Consider the following 27,025-nt stretch of genomic DNA (forward strand, 5'->3'; position numbering starts at 1 on the left):
CTCATCATCTTCTTATTTATTTTCCGTTCCACTGCACAGTTATTGTTTGGGACCAATAGATTATTCCTAGCAGTGCCTTCCTCACCTAGTTATTTCTTATCTCCACCCATGTGTATCCTATATCTTCTGATCGAAGGGCATTTCTTGCAATTGTGCTTACTCCATCTGCTTTCCCAATATTTAATTGGAGGTTATTCCTTCACATCTATTTTTCATGTCAAATGAGCAGTACAGTCGTTTAGCAGCAGTGTGGGAGATAAAGTAAGCGGTTGGTGCAACTAGTCGAAAATCGTTCTGAGATGTAATAAGTAATTCACGCTAAAAAAGTAAGAAGCAGAATTTACTGTCACGTCAAATTTATATCCGTATTGCAACCCAGCCACGGTATGTTTATCCCTGGCGCTGAGGTGGCCTCTTTCCAACTCTCTTGAGGGATTTGTTACACCTCTGAGTTGAGCAGCACGACCCTCCTGTTTTGAATCGCGTGTAATACAATGGTCATGCTCTTGTCTTAAAAAGTCAGGCTCCCTGCCGCTGCTCCAGCGTCGCTGACGGTGGCGGATGTTGCTGTCGCCTCATGCACTGCCCCTCGAAGCCGCTGATCCGTCAGTCCTTCAGCATGGACATGTCGCTGGCTGTTCGTCTCGAGACAGTGACAGTTAGGATTCGAGCGCTCGGCTCAACGCGGTAGCATTCCAAACCCGGCGCGTGAGGGCGGCTCTTGGACCCTGATTGGTCTCTGCAGTTTCACAGGACACTCGATTGGTATAGCCTTGGAAACAGGAAGAGTAATCGAGTCGATAAACGCTTTTGGGCCTGTCTGAAGCTTGTTTGTTTACGTGGTCCAAATGTAAGTTTTGTAAATGCGGGATGTACAATTCCTCTGGCTGACAAAAAAAAAATCTTTTGCTCAATCTGCTTAGTAAAGATACAGTATAGGCTTCCATAAAAGAGCTTTCAGAAGCATAAATATTCTGTTCATATTGTAATCGGCAGAAGTTATTATTACTGTGTGGTTGAGAATTTCTACCTGTCCTAATATTTTCTTCATACATTAAAAGCTTACTAAGATCACCAGGAATAAGTGATAAAGATCACCAGGACATGTCTAGCCTCCGCGCAGCTGCCAGTGTGTTCTAGAATGTATGCCAAGTATAGAATGCAGGCTCCGCTCATATTTGGCCATGGCTGAATATGGCAATGGTCAAATGCTAGTGTTTTTCGAAGTAGTAGCACTATATCCTTGAAAAATTTTAAAGTGGAGATAACTAGCAACCTCCCTCAAAAAAGAAATCCAAAGTAAGCTTATCTCCTAACCCTCAAAAAAACATCTTTCTTGACGATTAATGGTTTTGTCTGGTAATAGAATCGTGATTGTAGCTAAATGATTGGATGCAGGGCTTTTGGGATACTGTTTGAGTATGCTTCTCAGTAGACAAAATCCTGTAGTTTGATGCTTTTTGGATACTTATTATTGTTCCTCAATTAGAGAATGGTGTGTATATCTGCATCATCATGTACTGTCTTAAATGCAACATATGAACCTGCCTTCACTACATTTCAAGGCAGTACATTCCATACCCTAACTGCTTGCTGTGAGAAATATTTCCTTTGTGCAGCACTTTAAATGTATGCCCCCTTCTTCTTTTTGCTTTTACGACTGGAAATGTCTCCTAACAACTGTGTCCAGTCTGCTCACGGTGTCAAAGAACTCTATCAAATACCCACTCAGTTTTCTCTTGAAGGAGAATAATCCCAATTTCTTCAACATGTCCTGAACTGAAGTTTGTCATTCCTGGCGCCATTCTTGTAAGTTGCTTCCACACTCTCTTCAGCGTGCTTACATCTTTCGTACAATGTGGCATCTACAATTCTACATAATAGACCAGCTGAAGTCTAACAAGCAGTTTGTACAAGTTCAACATCACCATCTTGCCCCATTGATAGAGTCAAAAACACACTGTTTTATTAACTGCTCCTCCCAGCTGTCCTGCAACCTTCAATGATCTGCGCACACATACTATCCAGGCCCCTTTTCTCTCCTGAACTCATTATAGAATTGTACTCCCTAATTTGAATCATCTTTCAATGTTCATCCGACCAAAGTACATCACATCTCATCTCCTCTTTAAACATCACATTTCAGATATTGCATCACAGAAATGTTCTATGATCAAGGAGATGCTGAGAGGTTTTCTGACACGACCACAATTTCATACCATGCACTGCTTATCCAAAATCTTAAAATCTATATTCCTTAGCCTTTGTACTGTCACCTAATGAGAACAGCTTTTCTTTATGTGCTTTACCTAAACCTGTCATAGCCTTGTACGCTTCTATCAAATCTTTCTTGCTGTCAGGCAACAACCTCAGCTTCTCCAACATAGCCTTGTAGTTAAAGTTCTTAGAACATATCCTTAGAACCATTCTGTTAAATCTCTATGCTTTGTCAAGGACCCTAACCACTTTCCCCAAATGTGGTGACCAGAAATAGATGCAATGGGAGGGAGGCATTACTGTCTTTTTTTTGACCATTTTTGCAAGCCTTGGGGTCGAGGTGCTGCGGGTTAAATCTAATAGTGGGCCTAGATGAACACTAGCCTTGGTTGAGGAGGGTGAGCAGCAATAAGGTAATGGCAGGGTAAGATCTTGTTCGTTTCTACTATGTTGGGTAGTTATTAAAAGGGCAGAGATGACAATCAGTGGAGTGGTATGCTCCTCCTGTCCAAAGTGTAAGATTAGCGAGTGGTCAAGATTCCCTGGCGACTACATCTGCAGGAAGTGTGTCTGTCTACACCTCCTCTAAGACCAAATGGATTGGTTGGTGCAGCAGTTGGACACACTGAAAAGCATTCATGAGGCACAGAATGTGATAGATTGTAGTTTCAGGGAGGTGGTCACACTGCAAATTCATGCAGATAGACGGGAGACTGCCAGGAGAGGTACGCAGGTAGTGCAAGAGTCTTCTGTGGCTATCCCCCTCTCAAATAAGTGTACTATTTTGGATACTGTTGTGGGGGAAAACAGCAGCAGGAGCCTGGTATTTTGGCACCACGACTGGTTCTGCAGTAAAGCAGGATATGGCAAGGTGCAAGCGAGCAGTTGTGATAAGGGACTTTCTAGTCAAGGCACAGACAGCGTTTCTGTGGCCGTGAATGAGGCTCCAGGATGGTGTGTTGCCTCTCTGGTGCCAGGGTCAAAGACATTTTTGGAGTGGTTGCAGCAAACTCTCAAAGGAGAGCATGAGCAGCCAGAGGTCTTTGTACACATTGGTACCAACAACATAGGTAGAAGAAGGGATGAAGCCCTGCAAAATGAATATAGGGAGTTAGGCAGGAGGTTAAAAAACAAGACTTCAAGGCTAGTAATCTCTAGATTACTCCTAGTGCCATATGCAAGTGAGAGAGGGAAAAGGGGGATAGGGCAGATGAATACGTTGCTGAGGGACTGGTTCCGGGGGCAAGGATTCAGATTTTTGGACCGTTAGGATTTTTTCTGGGGCAGAAGTACCCTGTACAAGAGCGAGGGGTTGCACCTGAAAGGGAGGCTTCAGTATCCTGCCGGGGAGATTTTCTAGCACTGCTCTGGAGGGTTATAAACTAGTCTGCCAATGGTGTGGTACCATAAGCACTAGTGAGACGAGAGAAGGTTGAGACTGATGCAGAAGTTAAAGGGAACATAGCTAAATAGATAAGCCAGGCAACAGCTCAGCAAGGAATTAAACTGATGAATTAAACTACAATTATTTCAATGTAAAGGGCCTGACAGGTAAGGCAGATGAACTCAGGATGGATGGGAACGTGAGACTGGGGGATCGTAGATATTACTGAAACATGACTGAGCTGCCAGACCTGTCCGTCGCTCAATGTTCCAGCGTACAGATGCTAGAGGAACGCTAGAAGGGGAGGCAAGAGAGGAGGGGAAGTGGTGTTTTTGACTGGGGAAACAGCACGCCAGTACTGTGATTATTCCTGGGAGATTGTCCAGTGAAGTATATGGCTGGAATAGAGAAATAAGGAAGGGACGATCACTTTGAGATGGGATTGTACTGTAAGCTCCTCAATAGTCAGTGGGAAATTGAGGGGCAAATATGTAAGGAGATGGCAGATAGCTGCAGGAATAATAAGGTTGTAATCAGGTTTTAACTTCCCAAACATAGACTCCAATTTCCTCCCACAGTCCAAAGGTGTGCAGGGTAGGTGGATTGGCCATGCTAAAATTGCCTATACTGCCCAGGGATGTTATGTTGGGTGGGTTAGACATGGAGAAATGTAGGGTTAGGGGAAATGGGTGTGGGTGGGATGCTGTTCAGAGGGGCGGTGTGGACCTGTTGGGCCAAAAATCGCCTGTCCCCACACTATAGGGATTCTATGAAACTTGACATCCAATTTGCACAAACAACAACAACAGTATTTACAAATCATGAGATAAACAACCTTTTTTTTGAAGCGAGAGATAACAAGACCTGCAGATGTTGCAGTCAGAGATAATAAAAAGTGTGGAGATGGAGGAACACAGCAGGCCAGGCAGCATCAGAGGACATTTCGTCAGCTGCTCCTCTGAAGCTGCCTAGCCTGCTGTGTTCCTCCAGCTACACACATGTTTTAAAGTAATGTTGTTTGAAGGATTAATATTAGCAGGACTCAAAAAGAACTCACCAGCTCTAGCGACTTTACTTACTCTAGCCACATGAAGGAGCAGATGCAACCTCAATTTGTGGCTGGAATCCTGCCAACTTGGTCAGCATTGAGATCGAACCCATGACCCGTGTGTCATTTGCACCACACTCTAGCCAGCTGAGTTAACCAACCTAAAGTATAATTGTAATTATACTTCAAAAATACTTCCTTGGTCTCAAAGACCTTTGGGACATGTTGGGATCTTGAAATAGAAGTTTTGTTATTCTTCAGTTAGTTTGAGTGCAGAGGCCATTCCTATGTGTGAAGTTCATAATAAACTACCCTTTTTTTTGTCTGAGGCACTGGAACGGGCATGCAGGAGCTAAATCCCGTCACATAACACTCCTTTAGATGGTATTTGTGAGGAGAGCAAATTAAAATGGTCCCTAGGATTTGTGGGCTTCCAGTACATTTGTAAATGTGTTTTATAGATCAGGAAGTTTAGAAGAGATGAAAAAGAATTTAAATGTTTTAAGAGGTTTCATAAATCTATGTATTGATAGATTTTGTACAGTTATCTTTTCTCCCTCATGTTATTTGTCTGCAAATGTCTAAAAGTCTGTCCTAATCAAAGTAGACTTAAATGAAATTTGAATTGTATGTTTTCATAAGCTATTATCCAAATTGCATTTTTAAATTTATTTCTTCTTATCTTCCCAATTATACACAATTTGAAGCAGGTTGTTGAAATCTACCAGGTTTCTACCAGTGTTTTAGTGAACCTACCCACCAGAAGGAATTTGGAATGACCCTATTGCACTCTGTATTCCCACCTGTGAGGATAGCACCCCACCCCATCTGAACCTCTCTCCACTTAGTAAAGCTGCATTAGGGAAACTCAACAGATAGGGAAACAAACCTGCAACTAAGCAGTAGATAGTTTTTTTTTCACCTCCAAATTTATAGTTTCATCATGAATTGAAAATAAGAGCACAGATATGATTAATTTATTTCTGTTACTTTGGATCTTTCCAGGTCTTCATTGTCGCTCTGTATAGTCCTGCACTGAGTGTCTTGTCATGGTGGATGTTGGGAAGTGGCCAGTATTTGCCTTGCTTCCGCCACAAGACATCCGTTCAATTCGTCTGGCTTGTGTCTTTGGCACATCTGGCAATGAGACCTTGTATGTCACAGAAAATGATGAGGTAATATCCTTTCTTTAGCAATTTCAAGTCACACTCCCTGATTCTTAATTATTGACACAAAATTGACATGAAAAGATGTTTCCTTTTAAGTAAGCAAACTTTGTTTTAACTGGCACCCAATGAATCAGCAGTCTCTATAAACTGGCAAAAATTATATACCTGAAATAGCGAAAGTTTACTGTATCATCACAGTCTCTGATGTCAGCTGAGGGTGCAAATGAGAAGGCTTTCTGTTGGTAAGTTTTATTTAAGGCAAAATTGCATTATTATTTAATTTATACGTAAATAAAGTACAACAGTGATGTATACCCTCTGCATTGTGTTTCTGTTACTTATTGTGTGTTTTTATACAGTTTGGTCTTCTTGATCAACCAGAAAATTTGATCAACCTGTGAACTCCTGGTCCCAAAGGTGCCAGTTAATAAAACATTTGCAGTAATGCTGTGACTGTAAAATGGAAATGCTGCCTTCATATTGAACTTCAGAATTTAAACAATTAAAAACCTAAGTATATTTTATGTACTACTTCCTGGTTTGCTTTAAGTTTGAAGTGTCCCTGACCTGGCCCTGTTTGACTTGAAACATAAACCTCGCATTTCTCTCTCCACAGACATTGCCTGATGCGGCCAAATGTTTCCAACATATTTTTCTTTCATTTCAGACTTTGGCTATTTTACTTTGTTTTTACATGTCCAGTCCTTTGTTTTCTTTTAGCAGTATGTGCTGCGAATGACACAGTTGTGGGTGTAACATGTGGTCTACAAAGCCTGCAAAGCTGCTGCTTATGTTTGTTGCTAAACAGCCATTATTCAATTATGTCTCGTGGTTTCATTGTAATTGAAGTCTGATTGCTTTCAACAGAGTGAGATTAAGAATTCTGTATCCAACAATGCAAGCCAAAGGAGGGCAAACATTCATAAATGGCAAGATCGGGAAATTTCCTTTCTACTATCTGCATCCTATCTCATTCTGTCCTAAACTATCTCATACATCAAAATGTTAGAAATCATTACTATAATACATGAATAAAAATATTAAATTAGCTGTGTCTGTGTGCCAGATGCAGAGATCTGTGGGATATCATTCGTTGAGAAATGACGTGTTCGCTGTGTTACTGAGAAATGAATTAAAGTGTTAAGCATTACAAAGCTGGCAAAACTAGTTTAGATTTGACTTCAGTGCTTATTTCTGCAATAGGTATTTGCCTTTGGTACTAACTGCAGTGGCTGCTTAGGAACTGGAGATATTCAGAGCACAATTGAGCCCAGGAGAATAGACATCCTGTGTGGTAAGAAGATTGTTCATCTAAGTTATGGGAGCGGACCCCATGTGGTGCTTACAACTTCAGGTAATATGTTTTGATAAACAAAGTTTGAGTAATACTGCTCAGGTGTATTGTTTTGACAAATGCTGTCAGTAGCTGCTGCAAGCTGGAGAATTCCTTTAGTTTCAGCATTTTAATTAAGTCTCAGGCAAGTAACTCCAGCTGGTTCTGCTTTGGAACTTGTAGGAACTTGTAGGAACTTGTAACAATTGTAACTTCAATAAATCCTTGTTATATCTTCAGCTGTTTTACTTAATCTAAGTGAATATTTAAACATCAATACCTATTGCTGTTCCTAGCAACAATCCTTGGCAAATTCTGGAGTGTGGAATAGCTGGACGTAATCTGTGCAGTGTCCATGGGACACATCTAGGCCTTTTGCTGAACAGGGAAATGATTTATGTGCATTAATCCACAATAAATAAACATGTAATTCCAGCAGAGTTGTGTGTAATTATGGGATTCCATACACTCGAGCCTTTTTCCTAATAGGAAATCATTTATGTATTTTAACCTGCAATGATAAGTGTATATATTGGATCATTGACTTTACAACACCAGTGCCTAGCTTGGTGTTTAGTGAAATATAATGCTAAAGCATTCGATCATATGACCACTGGTTAAGCCTTGAGTCATTTCATAATATATGCTTATTAATCTTGCTTATTCTTCCTGTTTCCAGTCTTCTATTCTTCTAAGTTGTAATTTGTATAATTCCATCTAAAATGGGGTTTCAAGATGGCATTATTTTATGTATAACCTGAAACATTTGGGTAGTCATTGTGTCTGAAGTTAATGCAGGTTTTATGCAGCCAAACTGTTCTGTAAAAATTATTTACTCAGATTCTTGGTGGCTTTTGGGTGTAGCAATTGACTAAAAAGCCCAATTTAGGGATGGAGAATGTAGTTTTAGCCAGTACCATGACTTTTGCTGTAAGATTGACTACGTAGTTCTAATCAGGATAGGGTCAGACTTCAAGCTAAGGTTTACAGGCTTTGAATAATCTGCAAATTCTACCTGCCAAACTTCTAGTGATGGATTTTGACCTGAGTGTCCAGAGAACTGCTCTTTTAGTGAGTTAGTACCTTCAAGAGAAGGAAAGGAGATTTTAAAGAAGCAGATAGAAATTGGTACATTGGAAAAAAAAACTAATTTAGCCAACAGCTGTACAGATGTGCCCAACTACGAATGCAATATCATACAGAGGTGTATTTTTAAAGACCCAAAATATGAACATTTCCTGTACTTATGAATAGCGGCTTTGAATTGTTCTGCATTGTGGTTTGACTTGTGAGCAAACCTTATTCACAACCTAGTGACTGTCTGTATTTTGTGCAACTTTAAACTTTTTTTTTAATATATTGATGGTGGTACTAGTCCTCTATGTGTTCACTGGAATATCGAGTAAAGTTATAAGAATAATTTTTTCTTCAGACTTCATCCAAAAACAAACTGTGCAAATTTATTAAACAATTCTGAATTGTTAGATGGGTAAATGGGCCAAGGAATGGCAGAAGGAGTTTAGATAAATGTGAACATTTTAGTAGGATTAATTGGGGCAAGTCTTTTACCCTCAATGGCAAAGTCCTGGGAAGTGTCACCAAACAGAGGCCTGTGGGTGCGGGTTTCATAGTTCCTTGAAAGTGGAGTGGCAAGTAGACAGGATAGTGAAGAAGGCACTTGGTATGCTTGCTTTCATTTGTCAGTGCATTGAGTATAGCAGTTGGGAGATCATGTTATGGCGATACAGGACATTGATTAGGCCACATTTGGAATACTGCATCCAATTCTGGCCTTCCTGTGATAGGAAACATGTTGTGAAATTTGGAAAGATTCAGAAAAGATGTACAAGAATGTTGCCAAGGTTAGAGAATTTGAGCTATAAGGAGAGGCTGAATAGACTGGGGCAATGTTCCCTGGAATGTCCACAGCTAAGGGGTGACCTTATAGAAGTTTATAAAATTGTGAGAGGCATGGATAGGGTGAGTAGTCAAGATCTTTTCCCCAGGGTAGGGGATTCCAAAACTAGAGATCCTATGTTTAAGGTGAGAGGGGAAAGATATAAAAGGGACCTAAGGTGCTACTTTTTCCTGTAAAGGATGGTACATATGGAATGACCTGCCAGAGGAGGTGGTGGAGGCTGGTACAATTGCAACATTTAAAAGGTATCTCGATGGGTATATGAATAGAAAGGGTTTGGAGGGATATGGGTCAAATGCTGGCAATTGGGACTAGATTAATTTAGAATATCTGTTTGGCATGGATGAGTTGAACCGAAGGGTCTGTTTCCGTGCTGTACATCTCTACGACTCTAATAAGTTTCTGAAATGAAAACAGAGTGCCAGAGAAACACAGATCTGACAGCATCTGTTGAGAGAAAAACGGAGTGAAAGTCTTGAGTCCAGTGACCTTTCGTCAGAAGTTTTCTTTTTTTAAAAAAAACTTGTTGGTTTGCAGATGGAGAAGTTTATGCCTGGGGGAATAATGGTTACAGTCAGCTAGGAAATGGGACAACAACTCAAGGTTTATCACCATGTCAGATTTCCACCAATTTGCTCCACAAGAAAGTTATCGAGGTAGCCTGTGGATCCCATCATTCCATGATTTTGACATCTGATGGAGAAGTGAGTAAAGTCTTTGTATGGAGTTGATCGACGTTTATTTAAAAAGTAAATACTCTCTGTACCACAATTCTTCAAGGATTCTTGGTATGAGAGTATATAAGAAAATGATCTAGCCATTAAGGCATTCCTTTAAAATGGATTGTTGAAATTTAAATTCCTATAGAATCTTTGGAATATTAATTTGCAGAAGGATACATCCAGATATTCATCAAAAGTTTGGAGGAATTGAGTGTTGATGCACGTGTAAATGAGCAAGCCTTGTTTTGAAGTTCAGCAGTCCAGGGCCTCTCTGTGGCCTTCCTTACAAACCTCTGAGATCTCTCCTGTTTTGTGTCCCACCATTGTAGTCATGTTTGTAGCTACGCAGGCCTGAGACTCTTAAAAGTTCCTCCCTGAACCTTTGATTTTCTACCTCTGTTTCTCTAAGAAAATACATTAAAACTCATGCCTTTGATCAAAGTTTTAGCCACCTCTCCTTATGTCTTTTATTTTTGGCTTAGTGCAATTTTTTTGACTAGTAATGCTCCCCTGAAGCACCTTGGAATTATGTTGTAACATGAAAGCCATTATTTCAGTTGTGCCAGAACTGACCTGTATTTATTTTTTTTCCCAAGTGCCATTGTCCAGGGATTTTGGACGTCAATGCCAGACCCAGATTCTACTTTTAGTATATGCTGACTGATTATTCACACATCATCTCCTAATGGAGATCAGTTTAAATGTGCTCACTCAATTTTCAGTCCTTGGCATTCTTCAGCTATGTCATCTTTTTACTTGTTGATTTTTTGACAGGGTGTTTTTTATCGAGTTCTTCTTGCCTCCTCCTCCTCCTTTTTGTAATGCTACAAGATGTATGGTTTGAGATGAGGAAAGAGTGCTCATCTGGGTGTTGAAACATTAGTTAATTCAGAAACTTTCTAGAATATTTCTGTATGACAATTACTCACTGCTCACAGGTTTTGTTAGGCTTATAATTTTTAAATTTGACTTAGTACAAATTTGCAAGTTGGTAATATTTTTATTGTGTTATGCCAAGCTGCTTGAATATATATTACATTTTGTTTCCTGTTGATGCTTGTTCTTATAAAGTTCTTTTTTTCTGATTTGTGGGGAAATGGAATTATCATGCTAAAGTGCAGAATCACTTGCTGTAAAATGGTCCATGTTCTCACACTTCTATTTTTCCCAATTGCATTCAGAGACTTATTCTAATGTTTTGTTATGCATCTGGTATGGTAACTTTGCAGTTGTGACCTTTCCAATCCAGATATGGCATATCTTTGCTGGCTCACATTAGGTCTTCCTACACAATGTTAAAGTGCTTCACTAGCTTCTATGGGTGCACTAGGATGATGGCCTGTGTGTGTGGTGAGAGTAAATTTGGTGGCATTGACCAACATTGTCACCTTTCATTTAAGCTGTGATGGGATTTGGCTGCTGGTATTCCATAGAAACCAGAAAATAGGTGGAGTAGGTCATTCAGCCCTTCAAGCCTTCACTGTAATTCAGTATGATCATGCAATTCCACACCATGTTCCTGCTTTCCCCCATTTCCTTTGATCTCTTCAGCTCCAAGAACTATATTTAACTTCTTGAAATGTTCAATTGTTTGGCCTCAACTGCTGTCTATGACAGAAAATTCCACAGGCTCACCACTTTGTCAGTCCTGAATGGCCAACCCCATATCTTTTGACTGTAACTCCTGGCTCTGGACTTCCTGGTCATTGGGTACATCCTTCCTGAATTGCCTTGTCCAGTCCTTTTTAAACTGTTATTTGTTTCTTGGAGATTCCCTTCTCATATTTCTGAACACCAGTGAATATAGCCCTAGTGACCCAATCTGTGTTCATGCGTCAGTCCTACCATCCAAGGAATCAGTGTGGTAAACCTTCCTTGCACCTATTCTATAGTCAGAACATCATTCCTTCGATAAAGAGACTAAAACTGCCCACATTACTGCAGGTGTAGCCTCACCAAGGTCTTGTACAATTGCAACAAGACATCTCTGCACCTGTACTTGAACACTTTCACTATGAAGGCCAATATACCACTTGCTTTCACTGCCTGCTGCACTTGAATGTTTCCTCTCTGCCAACCAGTTATCTATCCATGTCGGTACACTACTGCTACTCCCATGTGCTGTAATTTTACATGCCAGTCTCTTACATGGAACCTTGTTGAAAGCCTCCTGAAAATCCACGTAAAACATATCCATGCTCCCCTTTGCTAGTTTTATTCTCCCAAAATTCTTTTGTACAAAATCCTTGCCTCTTTTATTAGTCCTTTAGTATTTAAATTGAGAATTATCCTTTGTTGATCTTGTATACGCGAGCTTGTTTAGAATCTTTCTTGCTGATGGATTTCATACTTTTTAAATAGGTTTACGCGTGGGGTTATAATAACTGCGGACAAGTTGGATCAGGATCTACTTCTAATCAGCCAACACCACGGAGAGTGACTAGTTGCCTACAAAATAAAGTGGTTGCAACCATTGCCTGTGGTCAGTCATCTTCTATGGCAGTGCTGGATAATGGAGAGGTGAGATAATGTGATTAATGAGTAAATTGATATTTAATCTTTAATGATGACTGTGTTAACCTTTTGAAGTATAATGTGTTAGTAGGGCTTATGTTACAGAATTTCTTTATTCTTGCCAGATTTGAAAATATTTCCAAAGAGTGTGGTTTTTCTGGCTGAGATTGCCATAATGTAATATTTCTTGTCCATGGTGCTGCAAGCTAAATATGTTTGCAAGGCTTGTGCAATTAGATGGCTGGTGTGATGGGAATTGCATGGTGCTGTGCAACGCCATGTTCCATCATGTTGAGTACACCTTGAATCCAGGAAAATTTAATATGCAGTCCTATCTTTTAGTTTTTTAATGTAGATCTTTGTTATTGCAACAATGTCACATTCTGTGGCTACTTGCATCTGAAGCTCATCATTTTTATTTTTAAACCATGCTTTGTGTGTTTATATATGTGTGCAGCAAACTTTAGTCATTGCTGCATTGTGCCTAAATCTTATCTCTGGGGCGGCACGGTGGCTCAGTGGTTAGCACTGCAGCCTCACAGTGCCAGGGACCCGGGTTTGATTCCAGCCTTGGGTGACCGTCTGTGAGGAGTTTGCACATTCTCCCTGTGTCTGTGTGGGTTTCCTCCGGGTGCTCTGGTTTCCTCCCACGGTCCAAACATGTGCAGGCTAGGTGGATCGGCCATGCTAAATTGCCCACTGTTCAGGGATGTGTAGAGTAGGTGGGTCACGGGGAGGGGGTGATGGGGTGAATCTGGGTGGGATGCTCTGAGGCTCAGTTCTACACTATAGAGGTTCTGTGATCTAATATGGCATTAATTGATACGGTACTGCTGTCTGCTGCTCCTCTTTGTTTTTACAATTAAATAATATGAATGCAGAAGATCTGAAATAAAAACACAAATGCTGGTGGATCTCAGCAGATCTGACAGCACCTGTGGAGGGAGAAACAGAGTTAATTTCTTGAATCTGATGTGACTCTTTTTTTCAGAAAGGCAAGGGGCTAGGAAATGGTGGTTACCCTTTTGATAGAGAGGAAGGATTGAGTGGAATAGATGACAAGGATGCCTTGAGCAAAAGGTGAAGAGAGTGCTAACGGTGGTAAAGGAGAGAAAGATATATAAAATAGGTGTAAATGATAGGCGTGAAAATGAGAAGAATGGGTCTGCTTTGCTCAGAGTAAATCTAACAAGATATGGCTGGGGTTATGGGGTTGTTACTGACTTGGCCATGCACTGAAGTTGTTGAACTCAACAACTTGTTGAGTCTTAGAAGGTATATAAAGTGTGTTTAAAAAAAGAAGAGAATTGTCCCTCCAGCTGGTATGGAGTTTGACGTGGCATTTCATTTTGGCTGTGAACAGGATGGGGAGGAGCCATCAAACCGCGACAAGTATGACTTGTTTGGGGTAGTTAAGAAATTACCTGTGAACAAAGTTGATTTACTCCTTGGGAATAATTTGGCAATAGTGAAAGTTGTGGCTTCACCTACAATCACAGGATGCCCAGTTGAGGCTAAAATGATGGAACAGTTGCCTGAACAGGTTTCTACTATTTTCCCATTGTGTGTAGTGACCAGAACAATGGCTGAACAAAATCCATCGCCAAAAGTCACTGTAAAAGCTCAAGCAGATGTTAGGGTTGCTGACATGCAAAAGAAATGTTGATGTGCCTTTGTTTTAAATGAGATTCACAATGCAGATCCAGAGTTAATTAAGTTAGCACAGACAATTACCACTGAAGCTGGGCATGAAGGACTTCCAGAAAGCTATAAAGCAGAGTTCTGATTAGGTAGAGGAGATAATGGGAACTGCAGATGCTGGAGATTCCGAGATAATAAAATGTGAGGCTGGATGAACACAGCAGGCCAAGCAGCATCTCAGGAGCACAAAAGCTGACGTTTCGGGCCCGAAACGTCAGCTTTTGTGCTCCTGAGATGCTGCTTGGCCTGCTGTGTTCATCCAGCCTCACATTTTATTATCATTATTCTGATTAGGTAGTCCTGCTGACATATCTGCCGACAAAGAATGAGCAATTACTCATCACTGTGATATCACCTTGAATGTATTTTGACTGGCATGAAATTCCTATGGCAGGGCATATACGGATCTGCCAAATGCAAGCATCAATTAATGGGTATTTTGCATGGCCAAGACTTAATAAAAACTTAATGCAGTTCTGTACAACATACTATACATGTCAGGTGATAGAGAAACCTCTGCAGGTAATCAGACCAGATTCTTTGATGCACATATCAGTTTTGAAGAAGTGTTTAATCAATTGTGTCGGGCCACTGAAAATGAAAGCAGGACATCAATATATCCTTTACAGTGATAGATGTAACAACTTGATTCTCTGTAACTGTCCTGAAGGGAGTAGTTTCTGAGTGGAAAAGATAACAGTTCATAATGAGTACAAAAATTATCAGTTGAGATTCAATCTAAACAGGGTTCTAACTTTGTCAAAAGTTCTACAGGTTATTAGCAGTTTGGGTATAAAATGAGTGAAGTCAACTGAATAACATCTGTAAAAACAGGAAACTTTGGAGAGATGCTTGAAACTCTCAAAATGATGATTAATGCTTGCTAATAGGAATACGTACAAGATTGGGACAAATAACTAGACTTCTTACTACTTGCTGCCAGAGATTCCTCACATGAATCTACAGAAGTAAGTCATTTGAATTGCATTCCCTGAAGAACTAGGCCTCCAGCAATGATCTTGTTGACCAAGAGCTGCCAACCTGACTCATTAACTGGCTGCTTCTGGCACAGCAAGATTTAAGTGTTAAAGCATTCGGTTCCCTGAGAAGTTTGAAAGTCAGCTATTTGACAAGTAGATTGAAAGTCAATCCAGTGTGCTTTCTACGTGGGAGCAGAGAATCAGTCACCAGTGAACATATCTATCCCCACACTTAGTCTGAGAATTTTCACTTTGCCACCTCAGTTATGTTCTCATCAGCTTTTAATACATTCTGTGCAGCTATGTCTGCATTTTAGCTTAATGTATATAAGAACCTCTCCATTATTCTTTAACGTAAAGCCTCTTTAGAATCTTGCCTACATTATCTTGTGTAAGTTTAAGAAACAATCCTGTGATAAAACCACTAATAGTTCTTCCATTATAATTGTAACAGAATCTCAATGTTGCTTAATATGTTGTGGTATTCAACAATTCAAGTAAGTTGTCTCATCATTATTTGTTATGCTCATTGCTATGAAAATCTGAATGTAAGGTAATGTGTCGTTGCTTGCATCATTTGTCTTAACGTATCAAAATTCTATTTTATAGTCAGGTGATTGAGCTGAAAAGAAAATAGGTATACATATGTATATAGGTTTGAAGAAACCATTCTAAGGCATGAAACTTAAGGCAAATAATACCTGATTATATTTAAAAATATGAATGTTCAATATCAGCACTGCTATTTAAGGTTAATTCTTCATAATGCAACCAAAGCATAGAACATAGAACTGTACAGTACAGGAATGGGTCTTCAGCCCATGACATTGTGCTGAAAATGACGCCAAATGAAACTAATCCCTTCTGCCTGCCCTTGGTCCATATTCCTCTATTCCTTGCATATTCATGTGCTTATCTAAAAGTCCCTTAAATACCCGTATTGTGTTGGCCTCCACCATCACCCCTGGCAGTGCATTCCAGACTCATAGAACATAGAACGATACAGCGCAGAACAGGCCCTTCGGCCCTCGATGTTGCACTGTATTTGTAGCTATGTCCCCTTGCAACTCCTACCACTGTGAGTCAAGACCTTGCTCCTAACGTCTACTTTAAACTTTCCTCCACTAATCTTTAATAGCATGTCCCCCTTAATAGACATTTCAACTCTGGGAAAGAACGATACATCTCATAATTTTATAGACTTCTATCAGACTCCACTCAGTCTATGCCGCTCAACAGAAATCTTGAGGTTTTTCTAGCCTTTCCTTATAGCTCATAACCCTCTAATCCAGGCAGCATCCTGGTAAACCTCTTCTGCACCCTCTACAAAGCCTCTACATCTTTCTTGTAATGTGGCAACTAGAATTGAATGCAATATTCTAAACGTGGCCTAACCAAAATCTTCTGAAACTGCAACATGACATCCTGACTCTTGTACTTAATTCTCCAACCAATCAAGGCAAGCTTGCCATACACCCCCTTTACCACCCTCTCTACTTGCATGGCTACTTTCAGGGAGTTATGAACCTGAGCCCAAAGATCCTTCTGCACATCAGTGCTGTTCAGTGTCTTGCTGTTAACTGTATACTTTTCCTTAATATTTGATCTCCCAAAGTGCAACATCTCACACTTAACTGGATTAAACTCTATCTACCATTTCTCTGTCCATATCTGCAACTGATCTATATCCTGCTGTATTGGATGACAACGTTCCACAGTATCCACAACTCCACCAATCTTTGTATCGTCTGCAAACTTACTAACCCACCCATCCGCATTTTCATCTAAGTCACTTATGTAAATCACAGACAGCCGAGGTCCAAGTACAGATCCCTGCATAACACCACTAGTCGTGGACCTCCAGCCTGAAAAACAGCCTCCCACCAATATCCTCTGTCATTTACGGGCAAGTCAATTCTGATTCCAAGCAGCCAAGTCACTGTGGATCCCATGCATCTTAATCTTCTGGATGAGCCTACAATGAAGAACCTTGTCAGAAGCCTTACTAAGATCCATGTAAACAACTTCCACTGCCCTACCCTCATTGATCACCTTTGTTACCTCCTCGAAAAACTTACTCAGTTTTGTAAGGCATGGCCTGTTCTTCACAAAGTTATGCTGACAGCCCCTAATTCAGCCATGCTTTTCCAACTTTACCAGTGCTCTCCCACTGAAAGGTCAGTCACCTGGCCAGGCTCATCAGCCAGTGTTGGACGTGTCCACATACTGTTTCAAGGAACTCTTTGGGTACATTTAATAAATTCTGTCCTGTCTAAGTCCCTTGCTCTAATGCAGTCTCAGTCAGTATTGTGGAAGTTAAAGTCATCCACTGTGACGACTCTGGCTTTCAATTAATGTTTCCTGTGGCATGTGTTTCAGTCTGTTAATACAATTAAAGGTCCACGTATCTTTCACTGTTTTTCTGCAGCTAAACAGACCTTAAAATTGGAAAAAAAAACTTTAGCAGGAGGACCAAGTGGAATACAATATCAGTTTTATTATAGCCAGTATGAATATCTGCTTATTAAAGTGTCTTCACAGATGTAATACTCTATAGATCTTTGCCATTTTATGTTATTTTAGATTTGTGAACCTTATGTCATGGACATCAGAAGGAAAGCGTGAGCCTGCAGTCACATCAAAATCAAAAATATTTCCCTTCCTACTCCAGAAAATAGACTGTATCTTTAGCACCTTTGTTTCCTTTCGTGGAAGGAAACCATTTGGCCCTTCATGTACTAACTAGTACTGGCTTTTTAACTGAAACGATTTGTTGTAGGCCCAAGGTTTACTGTTGGCCATTAAGAATAGTTTGGAGCATAATGGAACAGCATTTCAAAAGATTATACAGCAATGAAAGGAGAATAAATATATGAAGGATTAAGAAAGTAGACTCAATTTTTTTTGACTGTACAGCAGGGATGGCAACTGCTCAAGTTCTTTGAATTAGCAGTGCTCAGGGAAGTCCTAGAGCAGTTAAATAGCTCTGAGCTCAGGGAAATCTAAGAAGCAATCTCCATCAAAAAAAGACCTTTTCAACTGTATTTGTCAGGGCAACAGAACTACATTGAGTTTCTATAATTAGAGATCCAAAGAAAAGCCAAGAACAGTTAGATGTGTCTTTAGTACTCAGGCCAGATTTAGGAATTATTAGGCAGCTAGCGGTTGCAGGCATGCTTGGGAAAATTTCTGTAAGCTCTGGTGGATCATAAAGCAGGAGCTACTGTTAAGTCAGTCCAGCTGAAACTGGAAGTTGAAAAACCACAAATGATGTCTGCTTGCTGCAGCTGTGGAAGATGGGAGCTCAGAGAAAATACAACGAAAGATTTAATTTGATAAAGCTAACTGGTCACCTAAAGCTAGAGTTGTGTCTTTGAATAAGTACTAGAGAACAGTTTTCAGAATCTGGAGCAGTCAATGGTGGAATGGCTCTTGAGCGAGTTTCAATATATGTGCAAACTGCCAGTTATTGGTGGTTCTGGCATGACTAAGTTGTTGCGTAGCCTTAGTTCAGTCATAATTCTCTTGTCAGATCGACCTGATTTGAGTCTTACTTCACCATATAATCTAGTTTGACATTTGAGTGTTGTATTGAGGGATTGCTGTTTTTAGATGAGATGTTAAGTTGTGTCCCCTGTGTCTGCTTAAATGCATATTTTTTAAAAAATCATGTTAAAATAAAAATAAGGAAGTTCTTGTTTTCTGGGCAGGACTGAACTTTCGAATAACATCACTATCATTGATGAACTCATTTCCCTCACTGCAGGTGTTGGAACTTTGCTGTGCACAAAATAGCTGTTACATTTGTTGAATGAAACTGTGACTCCACTTCAAGTATTTCATTGGTTTTTAAGCCCTATGGAATATTCTGAGGAAGCGAGGATAGTATACTTTAACTTCTTGCAGTTCTTTAACTAGTTAATCTCTCATTGCAGGTTTATGGTTGGGGCTACAATGGTAATGGGCAACTTGGCCTGGGCAGTAATGGAAATCAGCCAACCCCGTGCAGACTGGCCGCATTGCAGGGAATTCATGTGTGTCAGGTATGTTTGATACATCTGACAAGTCATCGTATACTAAATGGCTTGCTGGCTATCACTGTCCAACAATCTAATCAATTGCAACTTCAGAATGTTATTTAGAATGATACTTCATTGCAGTACTGAAAGAATGTGGTATTGTTGAATGAACTGTCTCTTAGCTGAGATGTTAAACTGACCCAGAATGCCTTTTTCTGGAGTATTTGTTATGGCAAAAGATTAACTAGACATTCATTATTGCTGCAAAAACAAAGTTGCTGGAAAAGCTCAGCAGGTCTGGCAGCACCTGTGAAGGAAAAAAAGAGTTCATGTTTCAGGTCTGGTGACCCTTTCTCAGAACAGTTCTAGGAAGGGTCACCAGACCAGAAATGTTAACTTTTTTTTCATCACAGATGCTGCCAGACATGCTGGGCTTTTCCAGCAACTTTGTTTTTATTCCTGATTTACAGCATCTGTAGTTCTTTCAGTTTTTAATAATTATGGCTGACTTAGTTTGTTTAGTACAACAGTTTGGATACTATATTTGTCTCTGTAGCAATGAAAGTACTCTTAAGAAATTCTGTGAAGTGTTCTGGGATTATATGAATAATTACAAGGTGCTTGAAACAGTGCTTTCTCCCTGTACATTGTTGCACATGAGACTAAACAAGATCATTGATTTGTTAAGTCATCATGTGAAACGTTATGATGAATGGTACTATAGCATACTTGAAAGAGTATGTGCAAATGTTTTTGGCCTGTGTTGTGGACTGTCCTGTTTTGGCTCACCACCTTTTACTAGGCTTTCCCTGCTCTTGCTTGCTTCTGGTCTCCTGTTCCTAGCCTCCCGGTGTGTAGTGATGAGGTTTGAAAGCCTATGTACATGAAGATCAGTTTCTTACTCTCTAGTTAACCATGTTGACAGAGCGGTCATTCTGTTTATAGAACATAAATTTACTTAATTGCAAAGTAGAAAAGAGGGTCACTTTATGTGTGAGTGTATTTGTAACTTGCACAAAAATGCCTGAAATTAACTGCTTTAAACATCTGCTCTGAACTCCATACCCAGCTGTTTAGTTCTGACATTACATTTAAAATTGTGACCTCCGTATATTTAAATAAGATCTAAGGTACTGCTCAGCTATATCACAACAATTGCTTTGATTTTTCTTCAGACATTAAACTAAAGCAGTGAGAATTTGTCCACTTTGTAAAGGGAAGCATACTGCTAGTTCAGAGATTCTGTGTCAAATGTGGCTCTGCAATTATTTGCAACTTTTTGGGGTGGGGCGTAGAGAAGGCTACAGTAAAACTAGGTACATTTCACGATAACAAAGTGTGGAGCTGGATGAACACAGCAGGCCAAGCAGCATCTTAGGAGCACAAAAGCTGACATTTCGAGCCTAGACCCTTCATCAGAGAGGGGGATGGGGAGAGGGTTCTGAAGTAAATAGGGAGAGAGGGGGAGAAGGACCGATACCACATTCTTTCAGTACTGCAATGAAGTATCATTCTAAATAACGATGGACATGTCATCTAAGGAATGGGAGGGGGAGTTAAAATGGTTTGCGACTGGGAGGTGCAATTTTTTATTGCGAACCGAGCAGAGGTGTTCTGCAAAGCGGTCCCCAAGCCTCTGCTTGGTTTCCCCAATGTAAAGGAAGCCACACTGGGTACAGTGGATGCAGTATACCACATTGGCAGATGTGCAGGTGAACATCTGCTCAATATGGAAAATCATCTTGGGGCCTGGGATGGGGGTGAGGGAGGGAGGTGTGGGGGCAAGTGTAGCACTTCCTGCGGTTGCAGGGGAAGGTGCCGGGTGTTGTGGGGTTGGAGGGGAGTGTGGAGCAGACAAGGGAGTCACGGAGAGAGTGGTCTCTCCGGAAGGCAGACAAGAGTGGGGATGGAAAAATGTCTTGGGTGGTGGGGTCACTGCATCCCTAAACCAGCCCAGCTTGTCCCCGCCTCCTTAACCTGTTCCTCCTCCTCACCTATCCCTTCCTCCTACGTCAAACCACACCTCCATCTCCTACCTACTAACCTCATCCCACCTCCTTGACCTGTCCGACTTCCCTGGACTGACCTAGCCCCTCCCTACCTCCCCACCTATACTCTCCTCTCCACCTACCTTCTTTTCTCGCCATCTTCGGTCAGCCTCCCCCTCTCTCCCTATTTATTTCAGAACCCTCTCCCCATCCCCCTCTTTGATGAAGGGTCTAGGCCCAAAACGTCAGCTTTTGTGCTCCTAAGATGCTGCTTGGCCTGCTGTGTTCATCCAGGTCCACACTTTGTTATCTTGATTCTCCAGCATCTGCAGTTCCCATTATCTCTAGGTATATTTCACTGTTGGTCAAAGACCAATAGCCCCAGTGAGCTGATTGTAGCTGGCAACTTCCAGAAAACATTTCACAAGGTGCCGCATAAAAGACTGATTGAGAAGGTTATATCCTAGGGGTTAAGGGTAGATTAATGGCTTGGACAGAGGATTGGCTGGCTGACTGACAGAAAGCAGAGGGTTGGGATAAATGTTGCCTTCTTTGGATGGTGAACTATAACTAGTGGGGTGCTGCAGTGTTCATTTCTTGGACCTCAACTATTTACAGCCTATGTAAATGATCTAGAAGTATGGATAGAACGTGACATAGCAAAGTTCAGGGATGATACTAAAGTAGGTGGAAAAGCAAACAGTGAGGGGACAGAGTTTACAGATGAATATTGATAGGCTAGGAGAATGAGTCTGAATTTAGTAGATGGAGTTTGATGTGGATAAGTGCAAAGTTGTCCATTTTGACTGGAGAAATAAAAGAAAATTATTATTTAAATGGGAAGCAGGTTCAAAGTGCATCAGTGCAGAGAGATCTGGGCGCCTTTGTGCATGAATTGCGGAAAGTGGGCATTCAAGTGTAGCATTTAATAAGCAAGGCAAACGGAATCCTCGCATTTATCCCAAAAAAGACTGGGTGATAAAAATGAAGGAATGTTGTTACAATTATATAAGGCATTGGTGAGATCACATCTGGAGTATTGTCTCCAGCTTTAGCCTCCTTTTCTTGAGAAGGATTGTGGTGGCACTGGAAGTGGTTCAGAGGAGGTTCACCAGGTTGATTCCACAGAGAAAGTGCTGTTGTATGAGGAGTGGTCGAATTGCTTGAACTTGTATTTTCTGGAGTTCAGAAAATTGGGGGGGATCTGATTAAGTTATTTAAAATGCTAGATGGAATTGAGAAGTTGGACATTGAATTGATATTCCCATTTGTGGGATAGTCTTGAACAAGACATCATTGATGTAGAGTGAGAGCTAGTAGGTTCAGAATTGACGTGAGGAGAAACTCTTTCTTTCAGAGGGTTGTGAATCTGTGGAACTCACTGCCCCTGAGTGCAGTGGAGGCAGAATCAACCAACAGATTCAAGGAAGAAATATGTATGTTTCACATGAAAACTGGGATAAGGGCTGTGGGTAGCAGGCAGAAAAGTGGAGTGAGACTAGGATGAGATCAGCCTTGATCTTGTTAAATGGCAGAGCGGCATCAAAGGGCTGACTTGCCTACTCCTGCTTCCAATTCCTATGTAACGCTGTGATTTGTACCATAAGCTCCACACTTGCATTTCTATAACCTTGGAGTTTTGTGCACCTTAATGTGCACCTTAACATGCACCTAACATGGCTTACCATGAAGTAAAATCTGGTGCTTTGATGCAAAAATAAAGATTGATGCTTTATCTTTAACCTGATGTGTTAAGTAAGCATTCTTTTATACTAGCTTATCCAGGCGGAGGATGAAATATTGTTTTTGTATCAGCATGAAGGTGCTTGATGCTACCATTTGTTACTTATAACTTTAACTTACAGATTGTCTGTGGCTATGCTCACACTCTGGCACTGACAGATGAAGGTTTACTTTATTCCTGGGGAGCAAATGCATATGGCCAGCTGGGCAGTGGTGTGAAAAGCAACCAATCTTGTCCTGTGCAAATCACTGTGGATAGAGAAAGGTAATGTAATAAATCTCAGCTTACTCAATTAATATTACTACTCTTTAAATTAGCTGTGGTAGAAAAGTTCTCTATAAAAACCTAAGAACATACCAGCAGTCAAGTCTAGTTGCTACAAAGATAACAAAAAAAACATAGCTATAGATTCTTTATCTGAATGGAGGACCCGTCGTCTATGGTTACTTAAAGTTGAGGAGATCATCAGATTTGAGGAAAAACCATATAATTGCACAAAGATTGGTGACCGATAACTTCAGAATATAGTGAATGGTGGAGAATGACAGAAAGTTGAACTGACTGATAAATAAGTTGAGAGGAAGCTAGCTAGAAATGTAAAGACAGATGGCAGGAGTTTCCATAGGTATTTAAAAGGGTAAATGAGTAAGTAAAGTGAATGTTGTTAGAACCTCCCGTCTAGAAGGAGAGAATGACAAGTTAGAACATAGAACATAGAACAATATACAGTGCAAAACAGGCCCTTCGGCCCTCGATGTTGCGCTGACCTGTGAACTAATCTAAGCCATCATTATCCATATGCTAATCCAAGGACTGTTTAAATGCCCCTAATGTGGCTGAGTTAACTACATTGGCAGGCAGGGCGTTCCACGCCCTTACCACTCTCTGAGTAAAGAACCTGCCTCTGACATCTGTCTTAAATCTATCACCCCTCAATTTGTAACTATGCCCCCTCGTACAAGCTGAAGTCATCATCCCCGGAAAAAGACTGTCACTGTCCACCCTATCTAATCCTCTGATCATCTTGTATGTCCTATTAAATCCCCTCTTAACCTCCTTCTCTCCAATGAGAACAGACCCAAGTTCCTCAGCCTTTCTTCATAGGGCCTGCGCTCCAGACCAGGCAACATCCTGGTAAATCTCCTCTGCATCTTTTCCAATGCTTCCACATCCTTCCTGTAATGGGACAACCAGAACTGCACACAATATTCCAAATGAGGCCGCAGTAGCATTTTGTACAGTTACAGGTTATAACTTAACAGTTCAAAGGTAACCAAGCAAAATGATTAAGTGCAGTGACAGCAAGAAAACAAACAGATTGCTGAAACAAACAGACATGAGTGAACAATAAGATTAATTTGAAAACTCAATTGAAAAAAAGAGCTGACATACGAACTCCAGACCAAATGTCCAACTTCAGTGTCGGATCATATCATGATAACATGAACTGAAAGGATATTTAAGCAAAGCAAGTTGACCGTTTACAACGAATGTATTCAGCATGAAGTTTGATCCCCGTCTCCTACCTTTGCCTGATATTTCACTGCAGCTGACGATAAAGTAATTGCATTCTCCACAGAAATGCCTTGTTTAATAGTCTGCTCACAAAGATTTTTTAAGCTGTTCTCTCCATAAAATGCTGCCAAATCCAAAAGGCTTAACTGTAGACAATAAATAAATGGTGGATATAATAAGTGAATAACTTGCTTCTATTTTACCATAAAAGATCTAAACAAAACTTTGTGATACCTGTAAATCAGGAGGAGAAACGAAGAACTTGATGAAACTATAATTACTAAGGAAATAGTATTGTGCAAATTGAAGCTGTGAGATAATGAGTCACTGGGTCCTAATGAATATAATCTTACACTCTTAAAAGAGATGACAAGTGAAATAGTAATTGTAATTGTGTTTATTTTACAGAATTCAATGCATTCTGCAAAGGTTCTGTTAGACTGGAAAATAGTAAATGTTAACCTTCTATTCGAGAAGGGGAAAAGCAGAGAAACAGGAAAAAGTAGGCCAGTTGGTTTGAAATTATAGCTGGGCACTTGGTGAAATCCAGGATATGTGGGGAGATTCAGCATGTTTTTATGGAAGGGAGATCCTGTTTAATCAACATATTGGAATTCTTTGAAAGAGTAACATTTGCAGTGGATAAAGGGAATCCTGTTTATGTACTTCATTTAGATTTCCAGATGGCGTTTGACAAGATTCCAAAAGAAAAGTCATTGTGCAAAGCAGGAGTTTGTGTTATGGAGGGTAACTACTAGCATGGGTAAAAGTTTGGTTGGCTAACATAAAACAGATTATACATAAATGGGTCTGTTTGCAGATGTTGGGCCTTCAACTTCTCAGAATTTATATTAATAACATAATACGAATAACATTGAGGGCTGAGGGTTCCAGAGTTAGTGGTTAAATTTGCAGATGACCAACAAAGACATGTAGGAAAGCATATTGTGAAGAAGCTATAATGAAGATCCAGACCATTAACAATAGATTAAATGTGGCACATGGAGTATTGAAGTTGTTCATTTTGGAAGGAAGCGTAAAAAAGCAGATTATTAAAGTAAGTTAAATGGAGAATGACTGCAGTACTCGTGCAGAATAATCTAGGAATTCTCATGCGTGAGCCACAATAGGTTAATATGCAGTTACAGTAAGTTGTTTATTTGTAACTAATTAGACTGTGGCTACAATAAATAAGAATTCTTGTTTTGATACAGAATGCTGCTCCAGCTTTCTATCAGCTTTGCTCTGAAAGTCAGATAAATTGGGATGCTCATTATCTTTTTTAAAAAAATCTTTTAACATTTGATCCAACTCTAGGAATAGCAGGGTCTGATTTGTGGCAATGCCATGAAACAAAATTGTTTATTGAACTAATGCAGAGTAAATAACTATAAAATTATTGGTAATGGCCAACATGTAGCATGTGTGAGTAACTCTTCCTTATTCACTCATGATCATGCGTAATCATCGTACGCAATATTTTAACCCTAAGGAATTTGCATGTGATTCTTATATGCTTTCTTCTAAACTAGGTACTGTACTGAGTTTCATTCTTTTTGTTGCTGCTTAGGATTGTGGAGATTGCTGCTTGTCATTCCACTCATACCTCAGCTGCTAAGACCCAAGGTGGCCAGGTCTACATGTGGGGCCAGTGTCGAGGGCAGTCAGTCATTCTACCACAACTCACTCACTTCTCTTGCACAGATGATGTGTTTGCCTGCTTTGCATCTCCTGCAGTTACGTGGCGTCTCCTGTCTGTAGGTGAGGTGATTTTTACTTTTATGCTATCAGTATTTGAGAATTGTGAGAACAGTAATCAATCATTTGACTGGTGAATGCAAGTGAAAATTCCACCATGGCTGTTTCAAAACTTAAATTCCGTCCACACAAAATCTAAAATAAAAACTTGATTACTAATAAAAGTGACCATGAAGCTAAGAAAGCCAACTGATTAATTGTTGTTCCCTTTTATGAAAGGGAATATGTGAACCCGGTCTCTCATCATTGTAGTTGACTCCTTATTGCCCTCCGAAGTAAACAAGCCATTCAAGTTGTTTGAAACTGGCATCTCGAGTGGGCAATGTATAATGCACATTTCCCAAAACTGAACAATTAATGAGGATTTCTAGGCTATTATAGGTAAAGTTGCCATGAAGTTGTATGTGTATTGTCGTGAGAATGAAATATAATTGCTGATGCTGGCTATGCTGGCATCTCATTGTCTTTTTGTCTTCTAACGATTTAGCTATTAGTTTGAGTTGCAAGGATGCCGGTTACCTGAAACTGATTCCCCTGCTGAGCGAAGATCTGACCTGTTCTTGAGTATATGCTTGGAAAGAAAGGAGATAAAGTGAGGGAATACAAGTATCAGCTTAAAATGATGCGATTGATATAGGAGATGTCAGGAAATGATGCATTCCCGAGTGGAGAGAATTTGAATCATAGTTTTGAAGTCCGTTAAGGAAATGTTTAATTTTGCACAGGTCCTACTAAAACTTGAGGAAAAGAATGTGGAAAGATTCTTCATGTTGCTTGAGAAAGTAATGAGAAATTAATTAGGCAAAAGAGGATGGGGCACTGCCCATACAGAGTAAATTGACAGGTAAAACACTGGATATTCATACTTCATTGTTGGAGGAGGTTTCTTAGGATTATGTCGCTGTTTATAAAAAAGCTATAGAGGCTGCATGTGAGTTAGTGCCAGAGGCATGTAGACAAAGTTTCAGGTATTTATGGAAACAGCCAGGTCAAACATAAGGGGGGTGTAACAGCC

General features: G+C 40.2%; 1 protein-coding gene across 3 annotated transcripts in view; it reads left to right on the forward strand.

Moving 5' to 3' along the window:
* Positions 1 to 615: 615 nt before the first annotated feature.
* LOC125456948 (RCC1 and BTB domain-containing protein 2-like) overlaps positions 616 to 27,025 on the forward strand; it is a 50,424-nt gene continuing 24,014 nt past the window's right edge. The window contains exons 1-8 of one of the 3 annotated variants that reach the window (XM_048540581.2): positions 616 to 850; positions 5,655 to 5,824; positions 7,022 to 7,172; positions 9,607 to 9,773; positions 12,153 to 12,311; positions 18,922 to 19,029; positions 22,859 to 23,001; positions 25,823 to 26,013. In XM_048540581.2, the coding sequence (XP_048396538.1) occupies positions 5,699 to 5,824; positions 7,022 to 7,172; positions 9,607 to 9,773; positions 12,153 to 12,311; positions 18,922 to 19,029; positions 22,859 to 23,001; positions 25,823 to 26,013 (1,045 nt within the window). In that variant the 5' untranslated portion in view covers positions 616 to 850; positions 5,655 to 5,698. Of the gene's footprint in view, positions 851 to 5,654; positions 5,825 to 7,021; positions 7,173 to 9,606; positions 9,774 to 12,152; positions 12,312 to 18,921; positions 19,030 to 22,858; positions 23,002 to 25,822; positions 26,014 to 27,025 lie in introns of those variants that run through there. The other 2 variants (XM_048540580.2, XM_048540582.2) reach the window with 2 other exon arrangements.

The sequence above is a fragment of the Stegostoma tigrinum genome, chromosome 12 (assembly GCF_030684315.1).
Source record: "Stegostoma tigrinum isolate sSteTig4 chromosome 12, sSteTig4.hap1, whole genome shotgun sequence".
Classification (NCBI taxonomy): Eukaryota; Metazoa; Chordata; class Chondrichthyes; order Orectolobiformes; family Stegostomatidae; genus Stegostoma; species Stegostoma tigrinum.